This window comes from Delphinus delphis, chromosome 2 (assembly GCF_949987515.2).
Source record: "Delphinus delphis chromosome 2, mDelDel1.2, whole genome shotgun sequence".
NCBI classification, from domain to species: Eukaryota; Metazoa; Chordata; class Mammalia; order Artiodactyla; family Delphinidae; genus Delphinus; species Delphinus delphis.
Window position 1 is genome coordinate 83,994,897 of NC_082684.1, and position 23,634 is coordinate 84,018,530.

At 42.8% G+C, this 23,634-nt stretch overlaps 1 protein-coding gene across 1 annotated transcript in view; it reads left to right on the forward strand.

The window, feature by feature from the left end:
- The window catches only part of EIF2AK4 (eukaryotic translation initiation factor 2 alpha kinase 4), a 114,375-nt gene that overhangs the window by 42,301 nt on the left and 48,440 nt on the right, over positions 1-23,634 (forward strand). The window contains exons 10-15 of the mRNA XM_060004978.1: positions 6,063-6,169; positions 6,779-6,936; positions 17,800-18,233; positions 19,090-19,159; positions 21,658-21,741; positions 23,507-23,629. Coding sequence (XP_059860961.1) covers positions 6,063-6,169; positions 6,779-6,936; positions 17,800-18,233; positions 19,090-19,159; positions 21,658-21,741; positions 23,507-23,629 — 976 coding nt within the window. The remainder of the gene's footprint in view (positions 1-6,062; positions 6,170-6,778; positions 6,937-17,799; positions 18,234-19,089; positions 19,160-21,657; positions 21,742-23,506; positions 23,630-23,634) is intronic.

The following is a 23,634-nucleotide window of genomic DNA, read 5'->3' on the forward strand; positions in this document are numbered from 1 at the left end:
GGAAGTCAATAGGGATTGCTAGGAGGAGAAATGCCCCAGGTATTCCAAATGGAATACCTCTCTGTCCACCTTTGCTGCTGGTTCCTAACGGGTCAAAGACAAGGCCTCCCATTTAGAAAACAGCTTAAGGGGCATTAATGTGAGCAGTAGGGAGCGGCTGTAAATGAAGTTGAAGCTTCGCTCACTCGCCCTCTGTTCACCTCCTGCTGTGTGGCCAAGTTCCTAACAGGCCACAGACAGGTACCAGGGGTTGGGGACTCCTGGCTTGTGGGATCTTAGTTCTCCAACCAGGGATTGAACCCGGGCCCTCAGCAGTAGAAGTGTGGAGTCCTAACCAATGGACTGCCAGGGAATTCCCTGATTTCGTTCTTCAAAATGTCACCTTTAGCTTTCTGCCCTTCCTCATTGGTCAAGAATAACTTAGTAGAGGTTAGCAATAGCATTATGTATTTTCACATACAACACTGCAAACTTTAAGTAGAACCTATCTTTTCACATTTAACAGTAAAAGGAAGGACTCAGTAGGTAAAACTTTCCTAGTTTTCCTCTTAGAGAAAAACTCTGTGCTATCAGGTTTTTTTAAATTTATTTATTTTATTATTTTATTTTATTTATTTATTTTTGGCTGCGTTGGGTCTTCGTTGCTGCGCACGGGCTTTTCTCTGGTTGCGGCGAGTGGGGGCTACTCTCCATTGCGGTGCGCAGACTTCTCACTGTGGTGGCTTCTCTTGTTGCAGAGCACGGGCTCTAGGTACACGGGCTTCAGTAGTTGTGGCACGTGGGCTCAGGAAGCTCCAAAGCTCTTCCCACATACCCCTATGCATCTCTTCCGTCTGGCTGTTTCTGAGTTATAGCCCTTTACATTAAGCTGGTAACCTAGTGAGTAAAATGTTTCTGAGTTCTATGAGCTGCTCTAGCAAATTAATTGAACCCAGGGAGAAGGTCGTTGGAATCCGGTCACAGCCTGGGCTTGCTATTGGTGTCCCAAGTGGGGATGGGGAAGACAGTAGTTGCGGCGCACGGCTGAGCACTACTGAGCGCAGGCTCAGTAGTTGTGCCACATGGGCTTAGTCGCTCCGCGGCATGTGGGATCTTCCCGGACCAGGGATCGAACCTGTGTCCCCTGCATTGGCAGGCGGATTCTTAACCGCTGCGCCACCAGGGAAGCCCACTCTGTCAGTTTTGAACTTGAGATCAGCACTATTTCTTATTCTGTTAATAATATGGTTGCCTTTAGATTGATTAGTATGTTTCTTTCTTCATAGAGTGGTTTGATAGACTGTGCTTGGTTTAGAAGCAGCTGTACAGTATTGTTTTACTACCTTTGCTGTCCAGCCCCAGTTAACAAAGGAAAAAAAAAAATCATTCCCAGACAAGTATAGCAGCATTTCATTTGTAGTTATATTTTTACTTATTGGTGAACATCCTATGGAGAAAGGTTTTGTTTCACATCAGTCTCTGTGATGGAAAAGAGCCCAGACTCAGAGCCAGACAGCTGGGTTCATATCCCACCTTTATCCCTTCTGGCGAGTGACTTAAACTCCCTACCCTGAGTTTCCTCCTCTGAAAAATGGGGATAACAGCAGAGTTGTCTCTTGTTATATTAATGAGGTGGATTTGGAAAGTACCTAAGGATGGGGCTGGTTGCCAGGAGAACCAACCACGTGATTAAGGGGTTTGGAACTGTCAGTCCCACCCCCATCCTCTGTGGAGAGGGGAGGGGCTGAAGGCTGAATGATCACCAGTGGCCAGTGAGTTAATCAGTCATGCCTTTGTAGTGAAGCCTCCATTAAAAGCCAAACAGGACAGGGTTCAGAGAGCTTCCGGGCTGGTGAACACACAGAGGTGTTGGGTAGGTGGCGGCCTGGAGAGGACAGGGAAGTTCCAAGGCTCTTCCCACATACCCCTATGCATCTCTTCCGTCTGGCTGTTTCTGAGTTATAGCCCTTTACATTAAGCTGGTAACCTAGTGAGTAAAATGTTTCTGAGTTCTATGAGCTGCTCTAGCAAATTAATTGAACCCAGGGAGAAGGTCGTTGGAATCCGGTCACAGCCTGGGCTTGCTATTGGTGTCCCAAGTGGGGATGGGGAGGGCAGTCTCATAAGACTGAGCCCTTAACCTGTGTGATCTGATGCTGTCTCCAGGTAGATAGTGTCACAATTGAGTTGAACATACGACACCCAACTGGTGTTGGGGAATTGCCTGTTGGTGTGGAGAAACAGCCCCTCCCCTCAGTAGAATTGGGTGCAGAGCCTTGTCTGTGGTCAAATAAAAAAGCAAGTTGAAGAATAATATGTACAGGATGATGTCATTTTTTAAAAATCAGTATCCACAAATTGAAACTATCTTTTGCTTGGACGTTTGTCCAAGACTTTATCCTTACCAGTAGTGTTTTAATATTTGGAAGGAGAAAGTATTCATGTGTTACTGATGTAATTAAAAATTAATTTAAAAAAATGGTTATGAAGAGCCTAGGGGCAGGACAGGAATAAAGACGCAGATGTAGAGAGTGGACTTGAGGACATGGGGAGGTGGAAGGGTAAGCTGGGGCGAAGTGAGAGAGTGGCATGAACATATATACACTACCAGATGTAAAATAGCTAGTGGGAAGCAGCCGCATAGCACAGGGAGATCAGCTTGGTGCTTTGTGACCACCTAGAGGGGTGGGATAGGGAGGGTGGGAGGGAGGTGCAAGAGGGAGGAGATATGGGGATATATGTATATGTATAACTGATTCACTTTGTTTGCTCTTTAGTTCTTCTAGGCCCTTGTTAAACGTTTCTTGTATATTGTCCATTCTATTTCCAAGATTTTGGATCATCTTTACTATCATTACTCTGAATTCTTTTTCAGGTAGACTGCCTATTTCCTCTTCATTTGTTAGGTCTGGTGGGTTTTTATCTTGCTCCTTCATCTGCTGAGTGTCTTCTCATTTTGCTTAGCTTACTGTGTTTGGGGTCTCCTTTTCGCAGGCTGCAGGTTCATAGTTCCCGTTGTTTTTGGTGTCTGTCCCCAGTGGCTAAGGTTGGTTCAGTGGGTTGTGTAGGCTTCCTGGTGAAGGGGACTAGTGCCTGTGTTCTGGTGGATGAGGCTGGATCTTGTCTTTCTGGTGGGCAGGTCCACGTCTGTTGGTGTGTTTTGGGGTGTCTGTGGCTTTATTATGATTTTAGGCAGCCTCTCTGCTAATGGATGGGGCTGTATTCCTGTCTTGCTAGTTGTTTGGCATAGGGTGTCCATCACTGTAGCTTGCTGGTCATTGCGTGAAGCTGGGTCTTGGTGTTGAGGTGGAGATCTCTAGGAGATTTTCGCCGTTTGATATTACGTGGAGCTGGGAGGTCTCTTGTGGACCAGTGTCCTGAAGTTGGCTCTGCCACCTCAGAGGCACAGCACTGACTCCTGGCTGGAGCGCCAAGAGCCTTTCATCCACACAGCTCAGAATAAAAGAGAGAAAAAATAGAAAGAAAGAAAGAAAGAAAGAAAGAAAGAAAGAAAGAGGATAAAATAAAATAGAGTAAAATAAAATAAAGTTATTAAAATAAAAAATAAGAAAAAAAATTTTAAAGGTAAAGAAAAAACAGATGGACAGACCCCTAGGACCAATGGTGAAAGCAAAGCTATACAGACAAAATCACACACAGAAGCATACACATACACACTCACAAAAAGAGAAAAAGGGGAAAAAATAATATATCTTTGCTCCCAAAGTCCACCTCCTCAATTTGGGATGGTTCGTTGTCTATTCAGGTATTCCACAGATGCAGGTATATCAGGTTGACTGTGGAGATTTAATCCGCTGCTCCCAAGGCTGCTGGGAGAGATTTCCCTTTCTCTTCTTTGTTCGAACAGCTCCTAGGGTTCAGGTTTGGATTTGCACCCGCCTCTGCGTGTAGGTCGCCTGAGGGCGTCTGTTCTTCGCTCAGACAGGACGGGGTTAAAGGAGCACCTGCTTCGGGGGCTCTGGCTCACTCAGGCCGGAGGGGAGGGAGGGGCACGGAGTGCGGGGGCGAGCCTTCGGCAGAGGCCGGCGAGCGTTCTCCCGGGGAATTTGTCCCTGGATCCTGGGACCCTGGCTGTGGCGGGCTGCACAGGCTCCCCGGAAGAGGTGTGTGGATAGTAACCTGTGCTCGCACACAGGCTTCTTGGTGGCGGCAGCAGCAGCCTTAGCGTCTCATGCCCGTCTCTGGGGTCCGCGCTGTTAGCCATGGCTTGCACCCGTCTCTGGAGCTCCTTTAAGCAGGCTCTTAATCCCCTCTCCTCGCGCACCAGGAAACAAAGAGGCAAGAAAAAGTCTCTTGCCTCTTCGGCAGATCCAGACTTTTTCCCGGACTGCCTCCCGTCTAGCCGTGGGGCACTAGCCTCATTCAGGCTGTGTTCACGCCGCCAACCCCAGTCCTCTCGCAGTGATCCGACTGAAGCCCGAGCCTTAGCTCCGAGCCCCGCCCGCCCCGGCGGGTGAGCAGACAAGCCTCTCGGGCTGGTGAGTGCTGGTTGGCACCGATCCTCTGTGTGGGAATCTCTCCGCTTTGCCCTCCGCACCCCTGTTGCTGCGCTCTCCTCCGTGGCTCCGAAGCTTCCCCCCCCCCGCCACCCGCAGTCTCCGCCCGCGAAGGGGCTTCTAGTGTGTGGAAACGTTTCCTCCTTCCCAGCTCCCTCCCACTGGTGCAGGTCCGGTCCCTATTCTTTTGTCTCTGTTTTTACTTTTTTCTTTTGCCCTACCCAGGTACGTGGGGAGTTTCTTGCCTTTTGGGAGGTCTGAGGTCTTCTGCCAGCGTTCAGTAGGTGTTCTGTAGGAGTTGTTCCACGTGTAGATGTATTTCTGATGTATCTCCGGGGAGGAAGGTGATCTCCGCGTCTTACTCTTCCTCCATCTTGAAGCTCCTCCCTCACTTTGTTATAAAGCAGAAACTAACACACCATTGTAAAGCAATTATACTCCAATAAAGATGTTAAAACAAATAAATAAAAATTAATTTTAAATTTAGGGGAAAATACAGTATCTTATACAAATGCTTTTATTGCAATCTTTTCTTGTGCTCTCAAAGTATGAAATTAGGAGTGCTTTACTTTTTAGCGTTGTGACATGAAAAAATTAAATGTTACCCTTTATGATACTTGCTGTCACCAATGTAAAGGTGTAGATTTAAGTCCATAATTCACAGTGATGGTTGATTGTTTTAAATACCTTTTTATAATTACGGTCAGGTGCTACTTGGGTCATCGTTATGAAAGCCAACTAGCCTATTAGATTAGTTAGAACAGTGATTCTCAGACTTTCTTGAGTATTGAAACCACCTGGAGAGCTTGTTAAAGCACAGATTACTGCAAAAACCCCCAGAGTTGCTGATTTACTAGGACTGGGGTGGAGAATTTGTATTTCTAACAAATTCCCAGGTGATACTGATGCTGCTGGTCGGGGACCCCACTTTGAAAAACACTGGGTTAAAGGTATGGCTTGTTTTCATTCATTAAACAAATTGTTTGTTAGAACATTAAACAGAAAGTTAGTAGGCTCAAGGAATGATAATTAAAAGAAACTAGGTGATAAAATGTGGGGCTTTTAAAAGGTTGTTCTTAATTGTTCCCAACATAGTTCAAACTGTGATGAGCAGGCTTCATCTGAAGTTTATCATAATGGGCCCCAGCCCTGCATCAGCTATCTAATTTGCTTTTCCTTTGGGAACTTTTATTTATGACTGTTCCCCAGAAACGCTTAGCTTAGCATGGCAATTCATTAAGCTGTTAGTGGGAGTGAAAATTCATGACCTGCTTGTGCTGTCTTATCCTAGACTTTTAAAAATATTGTTCTGTGAGCATCAGTCTTCTTGCCTCTAGAGACTGTACTTTTTTTTATTAATTCCCCCACTTATATGCAGCCTGGTGCTCAGCATGTAAATCCTGCAAGAAGGTTTATTAAATTCACTTATGAGCACATTTTGGCCCATAGTAACATGAATTCTCTAATGTGTATCTTTTAAAAATAAACCCATAGTTAAAAGCCTTGGATTAATTAGTTTAGCATTTATTTTGTGCATCACTGAGATTCTTTTTTCCTCTCACTGAGGTGTGTCTGCTTAGATGACAAGGAAAGATGGAGTCCTCAGCAGTTGTTAAAACACAGCTTTATAAATCCTCAGCCAAAAATACCTTCACTGGAACAAAGTCCCGAAGGTGAGTCTGTTACCGTTCTTTTCTGATAGCCTATTTAACATAAATTATTTTGAAGGTATACGTAAACTTAAGACTGGAAAGGACTGCATGGATCATTTATTTTATCTGTTTTATGCTGAGCTATACATAAATCCATTCATTCAGTGTGTCCTGTATACGTGGAAGTGTTTTGCCATCCTGGTTTTTCCCGCCTCTTCTGATGGAGTGTCTGGTGGTGGAGCCTCTTAGTGTGGGGTAACCCTTCTCATCATGTCACCCTTATTACTGCCTTGGAACTAGATTTCCCTGCTGTTACTCAAGTAGCAGATGCAGGAGCCTCAACAGAGACCAGGATGATCAAGAGACCTGGGTTTGGCTTCTGGCTCTGTCGTTCAGTCATTTCTTTACTCTCAGTTACCCCTACCTGTAAACGTGGGCTAACTGTATATTTCTACCTACTTTAAGGAGGACAGGGTGAGGAAAGTATTAAAGAGTCTGCCAGGTAAGAGGTACTTTTTAAAACTCCCTGGTTGGGGCCCTTTCCTCCCCTGCTTGCATGGTCGTTGGATGTTGCCGCTCTTCCTCTATTTTTAAAGCCTCAGTTGCCTCTTACCTTTTGTTTTATCTCAGATTCTGGAGGACAAGACTACGTGGAGACTGTTATTCCCAGCAACCAGCTACCCAGTGCTGCGTTCTTCAGTGAGACACAGAGACAATTTTCCCGCTACTTCATTGAGTTTGAAGAATTACAGCTTCTTGGCAAAGGAGCTTTTGGAGCTGTCATCAAGGTGCGATACATAGTTGTCGCCAGTCCCTTTTAAAGCTCTTTCCCTGTTCCATTTCTGCGTACTTAAGGACTTCTGTTTTGAGAGTAGGGAGGGAAGTGAATATGACCATTTGAAACAATAATCTTCCCCTTCGTGGAGTTAAAGGCTTTATTTAAAGTTACACTAGACACATTAAGAACACATCATTCCTCTTCCCTTGCTTGATGTAGTACGTTAACGTGAAAACCACATGATTATAACTGCACTTCACGTTGAATTAAGACCTCTGCATGAAGAACCTTTTTGTGTGCTTTGGTTTAGAAAGAAAATTGGACTCTTTTTCTCCCATTTGCTTTTACAATTGCTGTAGCTAAGAGGGTTACAGGGTTAGAAAAGAGATGGAATTCAAACTGAGAAATGGCCCCAGATGGTCTTGATGGCTTTTATTATCGAGCTATTACTGAGCTGGAAAACTAGTGATGTGTTATTTTTTTGTTGTTGTTTGTTTCTTTGTAAGGATTTTTTAACATCTTTATTGGAGTATAACTGCTTTACAATGGTGTGTTAGTTTCTGCTTTATAACAGAGTGAATCAGTTATACATATACATATATCCCCATATCTCTTCCCTCTTGCATCTCCCTCCCTCCCACCCTCTCTATCCCACCCCTCTAGGTGGTCACAAAGCACCGAGCTGATCTCCCTGTGCTATGCGGCTGCTTCCCACTAGCTATCTATTTTACATTTGGTAGTGTATATATGTCCGTGCCACTCTCTCACTTTGTCCCATCTTACCCTTCCCCGTCCCCGTATCCTCAAGTCCATTCTCTAGTAGGTGTGCGTCTTTATTCCCGTCTTGCCCCTAGGTTCTTCATGACCATTTTTTTTTGTTTTTTAGATTCCATATATATGTGTTAGCATACAGTATTTGTTTTTCTCTTTCTGACTTACTTCACTCTGTATGACAGACTATAGGTCCATCCACCTCACTACAAATAACTCAATTTCATTTCTTTTTATGGCTGAGTAATATTCCATTGTATAAATGTGCCACATCTTTTTTATCCATTCATCTGTTGATGGACACTTAGGTTGCTTCCATGTCCTGGCTATTGTAAATAGAGCTGCAATGAACATTGTGGTACATGACTCTTTATGAATTATAGTTTTCTCAGGGTATATGCCCAGTAGTGGGATTGCTGGGTCGTATGGTAGTTCTAATTTTAGTTTTTTAAGGAACCTCCATACTGTTCTCCATAGTGGCTGTATCAGTTTACATTCCCACCAACAGTGCAAGAGGGTTCTTCCCTTTTCCCCACACCCTCTCCAGCATTTACTGTGTGTAGATTTTTTCATGATAGCCATTCTGACTGGTGTGAGATGATATCTCACTGTAGTTTTGATTTGCATTTTTCTAATGATTAATGACGTTGAGCATTCTTTCATGTGTTTGTTGGCAGTCTGTATATCTTCTTTGGAGAAATGTCTATTTAGGTCTTCTGCCCATTTTTGGATTGGGTTGTTTGTTTTTTTGATATTGAGCTGCATGAGCTGCTTGTAAATTTTGGAGATTAATCCTTTGTCAGTTGCTTCATTTAAAAATATTTTCTCCCATTCTGAGAGCTGCTTTTTCATCTTGTTTATTATGGTTTCCTTTGTTGTGCAAAAGCTATTAAGTTTCATGAGGTCCCATTTGTTAATTTTTGTTTTTATTTCCATTTCTCTAGGAGATGGGTCAAAAAGGATCTTGCTGTGATTTATGTCATAGAGTATTCTGCCTATGTTTTCCTCTAAGAGTTTGATATTGTCTGGCCTTACATTTAGGTTTTTAATCCATTTTGAGTTTATTTTTGTGTATGGTGTTAGGGAGTATTCTAATTTCATTCGTTTACATGTAGCTGTCCAGTTTTCCCAGCACCACTTATTGAAGAGTCTGTCTTTTCTCCACTGTATATTCTTGCCTCCTTTATCAAAGATAAGGTGACCATATGTGCGTGGGTTTATCTCTGGGCTTTCTATCCTGTTCCATTGATCTACATTTCTGTTTTTGTGCCAGTACCATACTGTCTTGATTACTGTAGCTTTGTAGTATAGTCTGAAGTCTGGGAGCCTGATTCCTCCAGCTCTGTTTTTCTTTCTCAAGGTTGCTTTGGCTATTTGGAGTCCTTTGTGTTTCCATACAAATTGTGAAATTTTTTGTTCTAGTTTTGTGGAAAATGCCATTGGTAGTTTGATAGGGATTTCATTGAATCTGTAGATTGCTTTGGGTAGTATAGTCATTTTCACAATGTTGATTCTTCCAATCCAAGAACATGGCATATCTCTCCATCTATTTGTATCATCTTTAATTTCTTTCATCAGTCTCTTATAATTTTCTGCATACAGGCCTTTTGTCTCCTTAAGTAGGTTTATTCCTAGATATTTTATTCTTTTTGTTGCAGTGGTAAATGGGAATGTTTTCTTAATTTCTCTTTCAGATTTTTCATCATTAGTGTATAGGAATGCAAGAGGTTTCTGTGCATTAAGTTTGTATCCTGCAGCTTTACCAAATTCATTGATTAGCTCTAGTAGATTTCTGGTAGCATCTTTAGGATTCTCTATGTATAGTATCATGTCATCTGCAAACAGTGACAGCTTTACTTCTTCTTTCTGATTTGGATTCCTTTTATTTCTTTTTCTTCTCTGATCGCCGTGGCTAAAACTTCCAAAACTATGTTGAATAATAGTGGTGACAGTGGGCAACCTTGTCTTTTTCCTGATCCTAGTTGAAATGGTTTCAGTTTTTCACCATTGAGAATGATGTTGGCTGTGGGTTTGTCATATATGGCCTTTATTATGTTGAGGTAAGTTCCCTCTATGCCTACTTTCTAGAGGGTTTTTATCATAAATGGGTGCTGAATTTTGTCAAAAGCTTTCTCTGCATCTATTGAGATGATCATATGGTTTTTTTCCTTCCATTTGTTAATACAGTGTATCCCATTGATTGATTTGCGTATACTGAAGAATCCTTACATTCCTGGGATAAACCCAACTTGACCATGGTGTATGATCCTTTTAATGTGCTGTTGGATTCTGTTTGCTAGTATTTTGTTGAGGATTTTTGCATCTATGTTCATCAGTGATATTGTCCTGTAGTTTTCTTTCTTTGTGACATCTTTGTCTGGATTTGGTATCAGGGTGCTGGTGGCCTCGTAGAATGAGTTTGGGAGTGTTCCTCCCTCTGCTGTATTTTGGAAGAGTTTGAGAAGGATAGGTGTTAGCTCTTCTCTAAATGTTTGATAGAATTCGCCTTTGAAGGCATCTGGTCCTAAGCTTTTGTTTGTTGGAAGATTTTGAATCACAGTTTCAATTTCAGTGCTTGTGACTGGTCTGTTCATATTTTCTATTTCTTCCTGGTTCAGTCTCGGAAGGTTGTGCATTTCTAAGAATTTGTCCATTTCTTCCAGGTTGTCCATTTTATTGGCATATAGCTGCTTGTAGTAATCTCTCATGATCCTTTGTATTTCTGCAGTATCAGTTGTTACTTCTCCTTTTTCATTTCTAATTCTATTGATTTGAGTCTTCTCCCTTTTTTTCTTGATGAGTCTGGCTAATGGCTTATCAATTTTGTTTATCTTCTCAAAGAACCAGCTTTTAGTTTTATTGATCTTTGCTATCGTTTCCTTCATTTCTTTTTCATTTATTTCTGATCTGATCTTTATGATTTCTTTCCTTCTGCTAACTTTGGGGTTTTTTTCTTCTTTTTTCTCTAATTGCTTTAGGTGTAAGGTTAGGTTGTTTATTTGAGGTGTTTCTTGTTTCTTAAGGTAGGATTGTATTGCTGTAAACTTCCCTCTTAGAACTGCTTTTGCTGCATCCCATAGGTTTTGGGTCGTCGTGTTTTCATTGTCATTTGTTTCTAGGTATTTTTTGATTTCTTCAGTGATCTCTTGGTTATTAAGTAGTATATTATTTAGCCTCCATGTGTTTCTATTTGTTACAGATTTTTTCCTGTAATTGATATCTAGTCTCATAGCGTTGTGGTCAGAAAAGATACTTGATAGGATTTCAATTTTCTTAAATTTACCAAGGCTTGACTTGTGACCCAAGATATGATCTATCCTGGAGAATGTTCCATGAGCACTTGAGAAGAAAGTGTATTCTGTTGGTTTTGGATGGAATGTCCTATAAATATCAATTAACTCCACCTTGTTTAATGTATCATTTAAAGCTTGTGTTTCCTTATTTATTTTCGTTTTGGATGATCTGTCCATTGGTGAAAGTTGTGTGTTAAAGTCCCCTACTATGATTGTGTTACTGTCGATTTCCCCTTTTATGGCTGTTAGTATTTGCCTTATGTATTGAGGGGCTCCTATGTTGGGTGCATAAATATTTACAATTGTTATATCTTCTTCTTGGATTGATCCCTTGATCATTATGTAGTGTCCTTCTTTGTCTCTTTTAATAGTTTTGTTTTAAAGTCTGTTTTGTCTGATATGAGAATTGCTGCTCCAGCTTTCTTTTGATTTCCATTTGCATGGAATATCTTTTTCCATCCCCTCACCTTCAGTCTGTATGTGTCCCTAGGTCTGAAGTGGGTCTCTTGTAGACAGCATATATATGGATCTTGTTTTTGTATCCATTCAGCCAGTCTTTCTCTTTTGGTTGGAGCATTTAATCAATTTACATTTAAGGTAAATATCAATATGTATCTTCCTATTACCATTTTCTTAATTGTTTTGGGTTTGTTATTGTAGGTCTTTTCCTTCTCTTGTGTTTCCTACCTAGAGAAGTTCCTTTAGCATTTGTTGTAAAGCGGGTTTGGTGGTGCTGAATTCTCTTAGCTTTTGCTTGTCTGTAAAGGTTTTAATTTCTCTGTCAAATCTGAATGAGATCCTTGCTGGGTAATCTTGGTTGTAGGTTTTTCCCCTTCATCACTTTAAATATGTCCTGCCATTCCCTCCTGGCTTGCAGAGTTTCTGCTGAAAGATCAGCTGTTAACCTTATGTGGATTCCCTTGTATGTTATTTGTTGTTTTTCCCTTGCTGTTCTTAATATTTTTTCTTTGTATTTAATTTTTGATAGTTTGATTAATATGTGCCTTGGTGTGTTTCTCCTTGGATTTATCCTGTATGGGACTCTCTGTATTTCCTGGACTTAACTATTTCCTTTCCTATATTAGTGAAGTTTTTAAACTATAATCTCTTCAAATATTTTCTCAGTCCCTTTCTGTCTTCTTCTTCTGGGACCCCTATAATGCGAATGTTGGTGTGTTTAATGTTGTCCCAGAGGTCTCTGAGACTGTCCTCAATTCTTTTCATTCTTTTTCTTTATTCTGCTCTGCAGTAGTTATTTCCACTATTTTATCTTCCAGGTCACTTATCTGTTCTTCTGCCTCAGTTATTCTGCTATTGATCACTTCTAGAGAATATTTGATTTCATTTACTGTGTTGTTCATCACTGTTTGTTTGCTCTTTAGTTCTTCTAGGTCCTTGTTAAATGTTTCTTGCATTTTGTCTATTCTATTTCCAAGATTATGGATCATCTTTACTATCATTATTCTGAGTTCTTTTTCAGGTAGACTGCCTATTTCCTCTTCATTTTTTAGGTCTCGTGGGTTTTTACCTTCCTCCTTCATCTGCTGTGTGTTTTTCTGTCTTCTCATTTTGCTTAACTTACTGTGTTTGGGGTCTCCTTTTCGCAGGCTGCAGGTTCGTAGTTCCTGTTGTTTTTGGTGTCTGCCCCCAGTGGCTAAGGTTGGTTCAGTGGTTGTGGAGGCTTCCTGGTGGAGGGGACTAGTGCCTGTGTTCTGGTGGATGAGGCTGGATCTTGTCTTTCTGGTGGGCAGGTCCACGTCTGGTGGTGTGTTTTGGGGTGTCTGTGGCCTTACTATGATTTTAGGCAGCCCCTCTGCTAATGGGTGGGGTTGTGTTCCTGTCTTGCTAGTTGTTTGGCATACGGTGTCCATCACTGTAGCTTGCTGGTCGTTGAGTGGAGGTGGGTCTTGGCGTTGAGCTGGAGATCTCTGGGAGATTTTCACTGTTTGGAGCTCAGTGGTCTCTTATGGACCAATGTCCTGAAGTTGGCTCTCCCACCTCAGAGGCACAGCCCTGATGCCTGCCTGGAGCACCAAGAGCCTGTCATCCACACAGCTCAGAATAAAAGGAAGAAAAAAAGGAAAGAAAGAAGATAAAATAAAATATTAAAGTTATTAAAATAAAACTTATTTTAAAAAATGTTTTTTAAGTAATAAAAGAAAAAAAAGAGGAAAGAAGAGAGCAACCAAAGCACAAAGCAAATCCACTAATGATAACAAGCACTAAAAGCTATACTAAAAAAAAACAACAAAAAACAGACAGACCAAACTCTAGGACAAATGGTAAAAGCAAAGCTATACAGACAAAATCACACACAGAAGCATACACATACATACTCACAAAAAGAGAAAAAGGGAAAAAATATATATTTATATCGTTGCTCCCAAAATCCACCTCCTCGATTTGGAATGATTCATTGTCTATTCAGGTATTCCAGAGATGCAGGGTAAATCAGTTTGATTGTGGAGATTTAATCCGCTGCTCCCGAGGCTGCTGGGAGAGATTTCCCTTTCTCTTCTTTGTTCACACATCTCCCGGGGTTCAGCTTTGGATTTGGACCCGCCTCTGCGTGTAGGTTGCCTGAGGGCGTCTGTTCTTCACTCAGACAGGACAGGGTTAAAGAAGCAGCTGATTGGGGGCTCTGGCTCACTCAGACTGGAGGGGAGGGAGGGTTACGGAGTGCGGGGCGAGAGGCCAGTATGACATTGCAGCAGCCTGAGGTGTGCCGTGTGTTCTCCCGGGGAAGTTGTCTCTGGATCACGGGACCCTGGCCATGCCGGGCTGCACAGGCTCCCGGGAGAGGAGGTGTGGATAGTGACCGGTGCTCACACGCAGGGTTCTTCGTGGCTGCAGCAGCAGCCTTAGCGTCTCTTGCCCGTCTCTGGGGTCCGCGCTGTTAGCCGTGGCTCGTGCCCGTCTCTGGAGCTCTTTTAAGCAGTGCTCTTAATCCCCTCTCCTCGCGCACCAGGAAACGAAGAGGCAAGAAAAAGTCTCTTGCTTCTTCGGCAGCTCCAGACTTTTCCCCGGACTCCCTCCCGCCTAGCCGTGGTGCACTAACCCCCTGCAGGCTGTGTTCACACAGCCAACCCCAGTCCTCTCCCGGGGATCCCACCGAAACCCGCGCCTCAGCTCCCAGCCCCCGCCCGCCCCAGCGGGTGAGCAGACAAGCCTCTCGGGCTGGTGAGTGCTGGTCGGCTCCGATCCTCTGTGCGGCAATCTTTCCGCTTTGCCCTCCGCACCCCTGTTGCTGCGCTCTCCTCCGTGGCACCGAAGCTCCCCCCTCCGCCACCCACAGTCTCTGCCCGCGAAGGGGCTTCCTAGTGTGTGGAAACCTTTCCTCCTTCACAGCTCCCTCCCACTGGTGCAGGTCCCGTCTCTATTCTTTTGTCTCTGTTTTTTCTTTTGTCCTGCCCAGGTACGTGGAGAGTTTCTTGCCTTTTGGGAGGTCTGAGTTCTTCTGCCAGCGTTTAGTAGGTGTTCTGTAGGAGTTGTTCCACATGTAGATGTATTTCTGATGTATTTGTGTGGAGGAAGGTAATTCCACACCATCCTGAAGCTGCTCCATGATGCATTATTAAGGTGTGCTGCTGTTAGGCCTTCCCTTACTTATTCCAGGCTATTTGGGCAACTTTTATTATCATCTGCCCCTTAAGAGAGAGTTTTCAACTCTTTCTGTGTAATTTAAGTATTTTGTTTGAATTTAAGAGTCTCAGATTACTGTTATCAAATCCATATGAGATATGTCATCTTACCCATAAGAAAGTAGCGCATGGGCTTCCCTGGTGGCGCAGTGGTTGAGAGGCCACCTGCCAATGCAGGGGACACGGGTTCGTGCTCTGGTCCGGGAGGATCCCACATGCCATGGAGCGGCTGGGCCCATGAGCCATGGCCGCTGAGCCTGTGCGTCCAGAGCCTGTGCTCCGCAACGGGAGAGGCCACAACAGTTAGAGGCCCACGTACCGCAAAAACAAAACAAAACAAAACAAAAACAAAAAAAGAAAGTAGCACACCATGAATAGGGCATGAGTCTGTTTCGGATTCTGAGAGTATTATTAGGAAGCATTACCTGTATCACTGTGGAAGGCCTTTTACATTGAAAAAAGAATTACATTAGTTTTTCTACAGAAAGACAAACTTAAGCAGGTTTTCCAAAAGAAAGTCGTAATATCATGGGAAATTTTCAACTTTCTTCTTGAAAGTATAGCTATTACGTTTAGGTGATTAAATAGGTCTACTTTGGGCAGACAGATATCCTGATCAGGTAATCATAGTTATCTTTAAGAGGAGTGGATGATTGAAGTTTATATTATCCCTTTATAATTTTGATCAACTCCTTTAACTTTAATTTTAGATTCTTGAATTCCAAACATGATCAAACTTCATTTCCTTTCAAGTACTTAAAACTGATTAGTAAGCTCATATAACAAAAACATCTTAGTAACTTAATCCCCCATGTTTTTCCTGTGGTTTCTCCCTGTGAGAACCCAACAGTCCTCACACCCCATCTCTATTTTCAGGTTAAGGTAGGGCCATCTCCTCAGAGATCTGGAATTTCATTAGCAGTGGGACCCATTACTGTTAATGCACCTTTGCATTTTAGTAAATGAATTCCTAGGAGTTCTAGTGTAGCAAGCCCCACACCCCAGTCAGTGACACATAGTGTTACCAAACCAAAATTGGGTCAGCTCACCCACTCACAGTAAAGCCAACTTACTGACACTGGGATTTGATAGAGGATTTTGCAGCATTTATTGCAGGCACCAAGCAAGGAGTACGGGCAGCTAATAACCAAGAGACCCAAGCTCCCCAGTGGATTCCAGGGAAGCATTTTTAAAGGCAAGGTGAGGGAGAGAGTTGCAGGGTGCGTGATCAGCTCGTGTACCATTCTTTGATTGGGTGACGGTGAGGCAAGAGGGTGGTGTCATGGGGCTTAACATCATCAGTTAAGATGTTAACTGGAACCAGACCAGTTCCAGCCAGTCTGGGGGCTACATGCTCATGCTCCTCATGCAGTTAGATTCTTCTATCTGGTGGAGGTTTTAGTTTTAGTATCTGTAAAACAACTCAGGGACATGCATCAGACATGTTATCTATGTCCTTCAGGAAAGAACTAAAGATTCTGTGACTGTTACATGGCTGATTCACTTTTTAAATTGTTACCAATTCTCCTGGCCCAACTGCTATTTTTTTGTCACTACATGTTCACATTCTTTCAGTCATTATTGAGCAGCCTTTTGTGACTCGGGAGGCCTGGGAGAATAAAGCTTTTCTACAAACAAGACACAGGCAGAGGACATGGTGGGCAATTTGTCCTGGGAAGGCCCCATAGGGTCCTGCTTGGTTACAATAGCATATGTGATATGTACTGAGATATGAGGTTGAAAGACAGTGCCACAACTTCCCCACAGTCCTCCACTCTATTAACGTGGCAGTAAAAGAACACACGGCTGTCATTTTTTGGGAGCACATTTCCTATTTGCGGCTGTGTGCCAGGTGGCTCATGAACCTTGTCTTTTAATCTCATGACATTCTTATGAAATAGGTATTATCCCATTTTGCAGATGAGGGAACCGATGCTGAGAGAAGCTATGTCATTTGCCTGAGGTCACATACTTCACTAAGACATTTCAGCCAGCATTCAGACTGACACCTGTTTTACTCAAAAATGTACTTTGTACCACTATTTCTGTACCCCAAAAAAGATAATCTGAAGCTCACTTTTATAGTATTCCTTTCTCATTCCTAAAAGTAGTTTTTGGCATAGAAGCCTATGAGCCAAATAAGAGAATGATGCTCTCTTTTGTAACCAACTAGTTTCTCCCTCTGCGATGGGCAAGTTGTTAGTTTCCATCACTTCAGTTGCCCTGCATGGTTGGAACTGGAAGGTTCAGAAAACAAAATTTTATAAAAAATACTTCAGTCGACCCAATTGCATAGCCAAACTGCCCGGGATAAGGATGCCTCTATGTAAAATACGGAGATTTGGACTTTGAAACATTTTCTTGTATTTTTCTTGTGTTTTTCTTTTATTCTCAATTGTATTGTTCTAGTTTCCTTACATAACATCAGTTGTAAATCTTCAATCTTAGTAATAAAATCGATGGGCAGTAATTGTGTTAATGCCAATTACTTTATTTACTGAACACCTTTCTCTGTGACACCTTGATACAGGTGCTTTACTCACATCATTTCATTTAATCCTCACAGTCGCCTTTGAGGTAAGGGAAGTGGCATAAATGCCACTTTATAGATTAAAAAATCGAGTTTCAAGGAAATTAAGTCATTTGCCCAAGTTCTTTATAAGTTGAGAATTAGAATTTGCATGCAGGTTGTTAAAACTGTTGCTTAGTTTGTGTTTGGTGACTTTAAGTTTAAAAAAACAAGTGGAGAGAAACTAAAATCACCTTCTAAAAATTTACACTGAGTTTGGAAAATAATTTTTTAAAAACAAGGTTAAAAAAGCAACAAGGTTTACTTGGAAATTTAGATAGCAGATGTAATATTGGGAAAGCAGGGATATAATTGTCAATAAAATGAATGATTAAAATGGAGATTATGTTTTCCCCAGAGTCTCTTAGCAGGCTTTATACATTTAGCTTGGGGTGAAATGTTTTCTGTTTTTGGCAGTCACGACTTTCTTCAGCTTAAGAACTTCAGACACGTGGTCCTCGACTGTAGCTGTGGGTTCAGACTCAGAACTCCGGGTTCTCCTTGGGAGGGGATGGGCTGACACGGTAGGAATGCCAGTCGGTACAGGGTTTGGAGTGGCTGACCTGCCGGACCCCTCTCCTTTCTCGTTTGTGCGGCAGGTGCAGAACAAGCTAGACGGCTGCTGCTACGCGGTGAAGCGCATCCCCATCAACCCGGCCAGCAGGCACTTCCGCAGGATCAAGGGCGAGGTGACGCTGCTGTCGCGCCTGCACCACGAGAACATCGTGCGCTACTACAACGCCTGGATCGAGAGGCACGAGCGGCCGGTGGGCCCTGCGACGCCGCCCCCAGACGCGGGGCCCCAGGCGCTGGACGGGCGAGCCTTGCCCCGACTGCCCATCGGCGACAGCGACACGGACGGCCCGGGCAGCGTGGAGGCGGCCGCGCCGCCGCCCATCCTCAGCAGCTCGGTGGAGTGGAGCACATCGGCTGAGCGCTCGGGCAGCGCCCGCTTCCCCGCCGCCGGCCCGGACTCCAGCAGCGACGAGGATGACGACGAGGAGCACGACGGCGTCTTCTCACAGTCCTTCCTGTAAGAGTTCCCGGGCGCTGCTGGCTCATCCCCGCCAAGCCCAGGCCGGGGCAGGGGAGGGACTTGGTTAGAAATCCAGTCCTGTGGACCATGATGAAATACATGTATATGCAACTCAGTTTTAGAGAGTAACCAAATTCAGTCCAAGGGTTTTTCCCCTGTAATATCTTCAAGAGATCTCCAAAATCCAAGCCCTGGAGGAAGGAAAAATAGAAACTTCTTCCAGTCCCTCCTCTTAATACATTTAATAGGATTTTTAAAAGAGCATTCTTTTTAGATAAGGGCTTCCGACTCTGTGGAGCATAAAGGAACTAATTTGGAGTCTTGACATAGGACCTACTGCAGTTCTAAAAAGGGTTACCAAACCAGTAATTATGATCCTAAAATAAAGTTTAACCCATCTCAGGGCTTCCCTGTTGGCGTAGTGGTTGAGAATCTGCCTGCCAAGGCAGGGGACACAGGTTCGAGCCCTGGTCCAGGAAGATCCCACATGCCACGGAGTGGCTGGGCCCGTGAGCCACAATTACTGAGCCTGCGTATCTGGAGCCTGTGCTCCACAACAAGATAGGCCACAGTAGTGAGAGGCCCACGCACTGCGATGCAGAGTGGCCCCCGCTTGCCACAACTAGAGAAAGCCCTTGCACAGAAACGAAGACCCAACACAGCTATAAATAAATTAATTAATTAATTTAAAAGATGTTAATAAAGTTTAACGCATCTCAGAATCCACCCTGGTCATTTACATTCATGTTTTATTTCATTGTATCCATTTGGATACAGTTTATCATAACTCTGAGCTATTGAATTGTAACAGGGAATTTGGTTTCTTTAGTCTTTCTCTATTTCTCTTTTTAAGACCTGCTTCAGATTCTGACAGTGATATCATCTTTGACAATGAAGATGAGAACAGTAAAAGTCAGAATCAGGTAAATATATAAATAGAAGTTACACCTTTTTATTCTTCATGGGATGGGTACATAAGCAAATGTTTGATGTTATAAACCTCAGGTAAAATAGTAAAGCCTTAATCTGATATGCAGGTATAGAAACTGTCGATTTTAAAACATGATTTTTTAAAATAAGCTACTCATAGGGTTACTTATAGGTCTTAATTTATCCACATAATAAAAAGAGAAGAATAAATTGACATGCTGGGTTTTTTTTGTTTTATTTTGCTTTTAGTGAAAACCACTTCCTAGAGGATTTTAGGAAACATGTGGTTGGGGATGAGGGTTGAATGCAAATTAATTGAGTAACTGAACAGCCTAATTGTGGAGTTATGTAGGTCTCTCTCACATCAATTAATCTTGATGACTTACTCTCATAAACCGTCCTCTGGAACAGTGTTGTAACACTGTGGGTTATGATCCTGTAATGGGTTATGAAATCAGTTTCAAGGGTTACAACCAGCTTCATTTTATTTTATTTTTATTTTTTTAATTTATTTTTTTCATTTTATTTTTAATGCTGTAGAGAAGAGTAAAGAATACCAAAATGTGTCACACTAGTAAAGGTAAACTCTCTTCGTAGAACTTGTCTCTTATGAGTATATGTATTAGGTGTAATATAAAATACAACATGGTGTGAAAGATTTGAGAAACGCTGCTCTAAGCCTTGGATCCCACTCAATTCTGTATATTCCTGCATCCAGGCCAGCAGAGCCCCTCAGTGCTGATGGCTTGGAGTCGGTGTGAAGCTTTGTAATTTCCAGGGCTGTCAGTTATTGTTAGAGAAACCTTCTGCAGCTGGGGATTGGATGCAGTGACTTTACTACCAGGCATAAAAATATAATTACAAGCAGGGTGCATTCATAGCAGATAAAAAGAAGTCTAGGGCTTCCCTGGTGGCGCAGTGGCTGAGAGTCTGCCTGCAGATGTGGGGGACGCGGGTTCGTGCCCCGGTCCGGGAGGATCCCATGTGCCGCGGAGCGGCTGGGCCCATGAGCCGTGGCCACTGGGCCTGGCGCGTCCGGAGCCTGTGCTCTGCAACGGGAGAGGCCACAACAGTGAGAGGCCCGCGTACCGCAAAAAAAAAAAAAAAAAAAAGTCTACACATAGACTGTCTTAGATAAGCAGTTAAATGGGTTTGAATGAGGTTTGAATGCTTTAGCCAGCACTTTTTTTTTGGCTGCGCCGAGCAGTATGCAGGATCTTAGTTCCCCAACCAGGGATCGAATCTGTGCCCCCTGCAGTGGAAACACGGATTCTTAACCATTGGATTGCCAGGGAAGTCCCAGCATTTTTTAGAAGTACTTCCCTTTTCTATTAAAATCCCCTTAACCCCTGAGGAAGTTTAAGGAATAATAGCACAAGTAGTCTAACTGCTTTGGTTTTAGCATTAGTTATGCATATAATCATTATGGGGGCACCAAATTTACAATTCTGGTTTTTCTCAATTAAGGGAGGTATCCCATGGGCATTCTAATTGATGGGTAGAAGCCTCTAAGAGATTAACAATCTTGTACAGATAATCCCCAGAATAAATAAATGATTCAAGAGTAGAACTGAGGGAATTCCCTGGCTGTCCAGTGGTTAGGACTCTGAGGTTTCACTACGGACGGCCCAGGTTCAATCCCTGATCGGGGAACTAAGATCCCACCAGCTACGCAGTGTGGCCAAAAAAAAAAAAAAAGTAGAATTTGATTGTTTCCAGAGCAGTTTTTTTCCTTCAATAAAGATAAAATGTTGAAAAAATGTTTCCACACAAAAAATGCAAATCAGAAACAGTCAAATGCTACCTAATGCTTTCCCATACTTGGAGGTAGGAGGGAGTATTTAAATATGTCTATTAGAAGAAGAAGGAATTTTTTTTTAAGGGACATGAGTTAGAAAAACAGCTGTAGGGGACTGGCAGACTAACCATGTGGAAAAGTAGTGTAGAGGATCGGTCACCCTAAGTGTCAGCTGGGTGGTGGTGCTTCAGTGCTGTAGCCGAGGGCAGTGTGCCGTCTGGTAATGTGATCACATTTAAATTGTTTTAGCTAAAGATGGATTTCTCATCTTCTGTTTCCAAAGTAAGTCTACCATCAAAGGTAGGCATTCCAATAAAACTGAAGTCTTAAAATATTAGCCTGTGTACATTCTACCCTTCTTATCCATAGAAAGATAGCAAGTGGTGAGAAGGAATTGACTTAGAGCCTTTCTGTGGATTACCTTTAATACCCACCTGTTTCCTATTGTCCCCATCATTGTTCTGTACAGTAACAGACCTGTAAACTGTGCATTAGATTCTGGTATTGGCAAAATTGCCTTTTAAATGCTGTAAGCATCTAAAGGACAGTAGTTGTTGTTCTGCTCACTCACCTTCCCTCTAAGGCAGCAGGATAGCTATCTGTGTGGTAGGGGCAGGAACAAAAGACTTGGTGGTGGTGATCTTGTTTCATTTCAGCCTCATTTTGAGCTCTCGTGTGTTCCTCTTGGGTTAGGATGAAGATTGCAATGGAAAGAACAGTTGCCATGAAAGTGAGCCACCGGCAACCACTGAGGCTGTGCACTACCTCTACATCCAGGTGAGGCCCTGGCATGCAGCTCAGTGACACAGCAACTCCCAGTAGTATGCTGGTGGGTAGGTTTTGGGAGATGAGAGCAAGAGAGCGAGCAAAGAGGGCTCATCGCACTGCCAAAGATTAATTGGCCAGAGAGGATTATAGCATGGAGGCCCTTTCCCCCTGCCTTGAACCCATGCTCTCCTGTACCGTAGCAGGAGATGGCACAGGGCAGTGGTTCCAGCTCTGGACTTAACTTAGGCTGTGTAAGTTTACATCCTGGATCCACCGGTCACAGCTTTGTGAGCTCAGGCACGGTTCTTCAGCATTCTGTGTCCCAGGTTCCCCACCTATAAATTAAACAGTAGCAGTTACCTCAATGGCTTGTGAAGAATAAACAAAATAACATGTGTGAAGTAATTAGAACCCACCTGAGTTCCATAAGCGCTAGACTGGGCATGTACAGAAACTCTGCTTTGTCTAACAAGTCAAATCTGGACAAGCAAGGTACGAGGCACATACATCCTCGTGTGTACAGAAGAAACACCCACCTGGTTTTAGGAAAGTGGCTTGTCCTGGAACCCCTGAGGGACAGGAGAACCAGTTCCAGTGGGGCATTGCTAAAGGGAAGCTTATAGGCTTTGTCCTGCTCACACTTCTGAGGGGCGCATTCTGGACAGTGGTGAGCTCAGCCAGCAGAGGGACAGCCACAAACCAAAGCGGAAAACTTGCCTCTGGCCCAAGTGAACAGGACCGTGAGTCATTATTAGTGTTTTCAGTCACATCTGCAAGGAGGCAGATCTTTAAATGTGAGATACAGTACTATGCCCAAGAAGGAGCCCTCAGACAAGTGTAACGTTTCGAAAGAGTCTAGTTAGGTGGTGGCTTTCCTGGGGTTACAGCGGGTTTTAGGTTTTCCCTAAACATAAACCACTTACACACATGATAAAGCATTCGTCCCCCAAACCGCTAACTGCTGAGTATCTACTAGATGCCATTATGCTGTAAACAGTTACAGTGAGACAGAAATACCTAGCAGAGGTACGTGAGGTGTGGTAGGATCTTGGTGTGAGAGGCCTGGAGGATGAGTCAGAGTTTGTAGATGTTATTCTGAGCATGAGAGGATATTCCTCTCATTTAAAATGACATGTTCCTCTCTTTGAAAACCAGAAAGTCCTTCTTCATGAGAAATCTCAACTGTGGCACTGGTTTGAAACATAGGCTAGTTTCATAAATCAAATGCTGCATGTTGCTCTAAGGTTTAAATGATATTGCATTGTTTTCTGATAGATTAATACACTTAAGAAGGATGAGATAGAGCCCTTTCTTAAATGTTGTGATATTTACAATGTTTTGCTCTAGACTTGAAGGTCATTGTCATTAATTTAACATGCAAATGAGAAAGGCTAATGACATCATTGGATTATTAATTAGCCCTTCTTGGAAATTTGGGTTTGGAAACAACCTTGTAAAACAAAAAATACACTTTTACTTAATTCTAAGTGTTTTCATATTATATGTGACAAGGATTTTAAAGTCTTATTTTTTTAATGCACAATAATATAAAAAATAAAAATGATTTTGTTGGGGTGCTAAGATTATGCATATTTCTTCCCAATTTTTTTTAATACTGTTGGTTTCTTTTTTTAATTAAAAAAATAAGCCTTTTCCATAAGTATTTAAAATCCATGGTACACGTTTTAAAATGGGGGATTACATTAATTGCCATTGTCCTCCTTAATTGAAACTCTGTATCATCAAATCCTGCCTGGTTTGTTCTTGTCCATAGATGGAGTACTGTGAAAAGAGCACTTTACGTGACACAATTGACCAGGGACTATATCGAGACACCGTCAGGCTCTGGAGGCTTTTCCGAGAGATTCTGGATGGATTGGCTTATATCCATGAAAAAGTAAG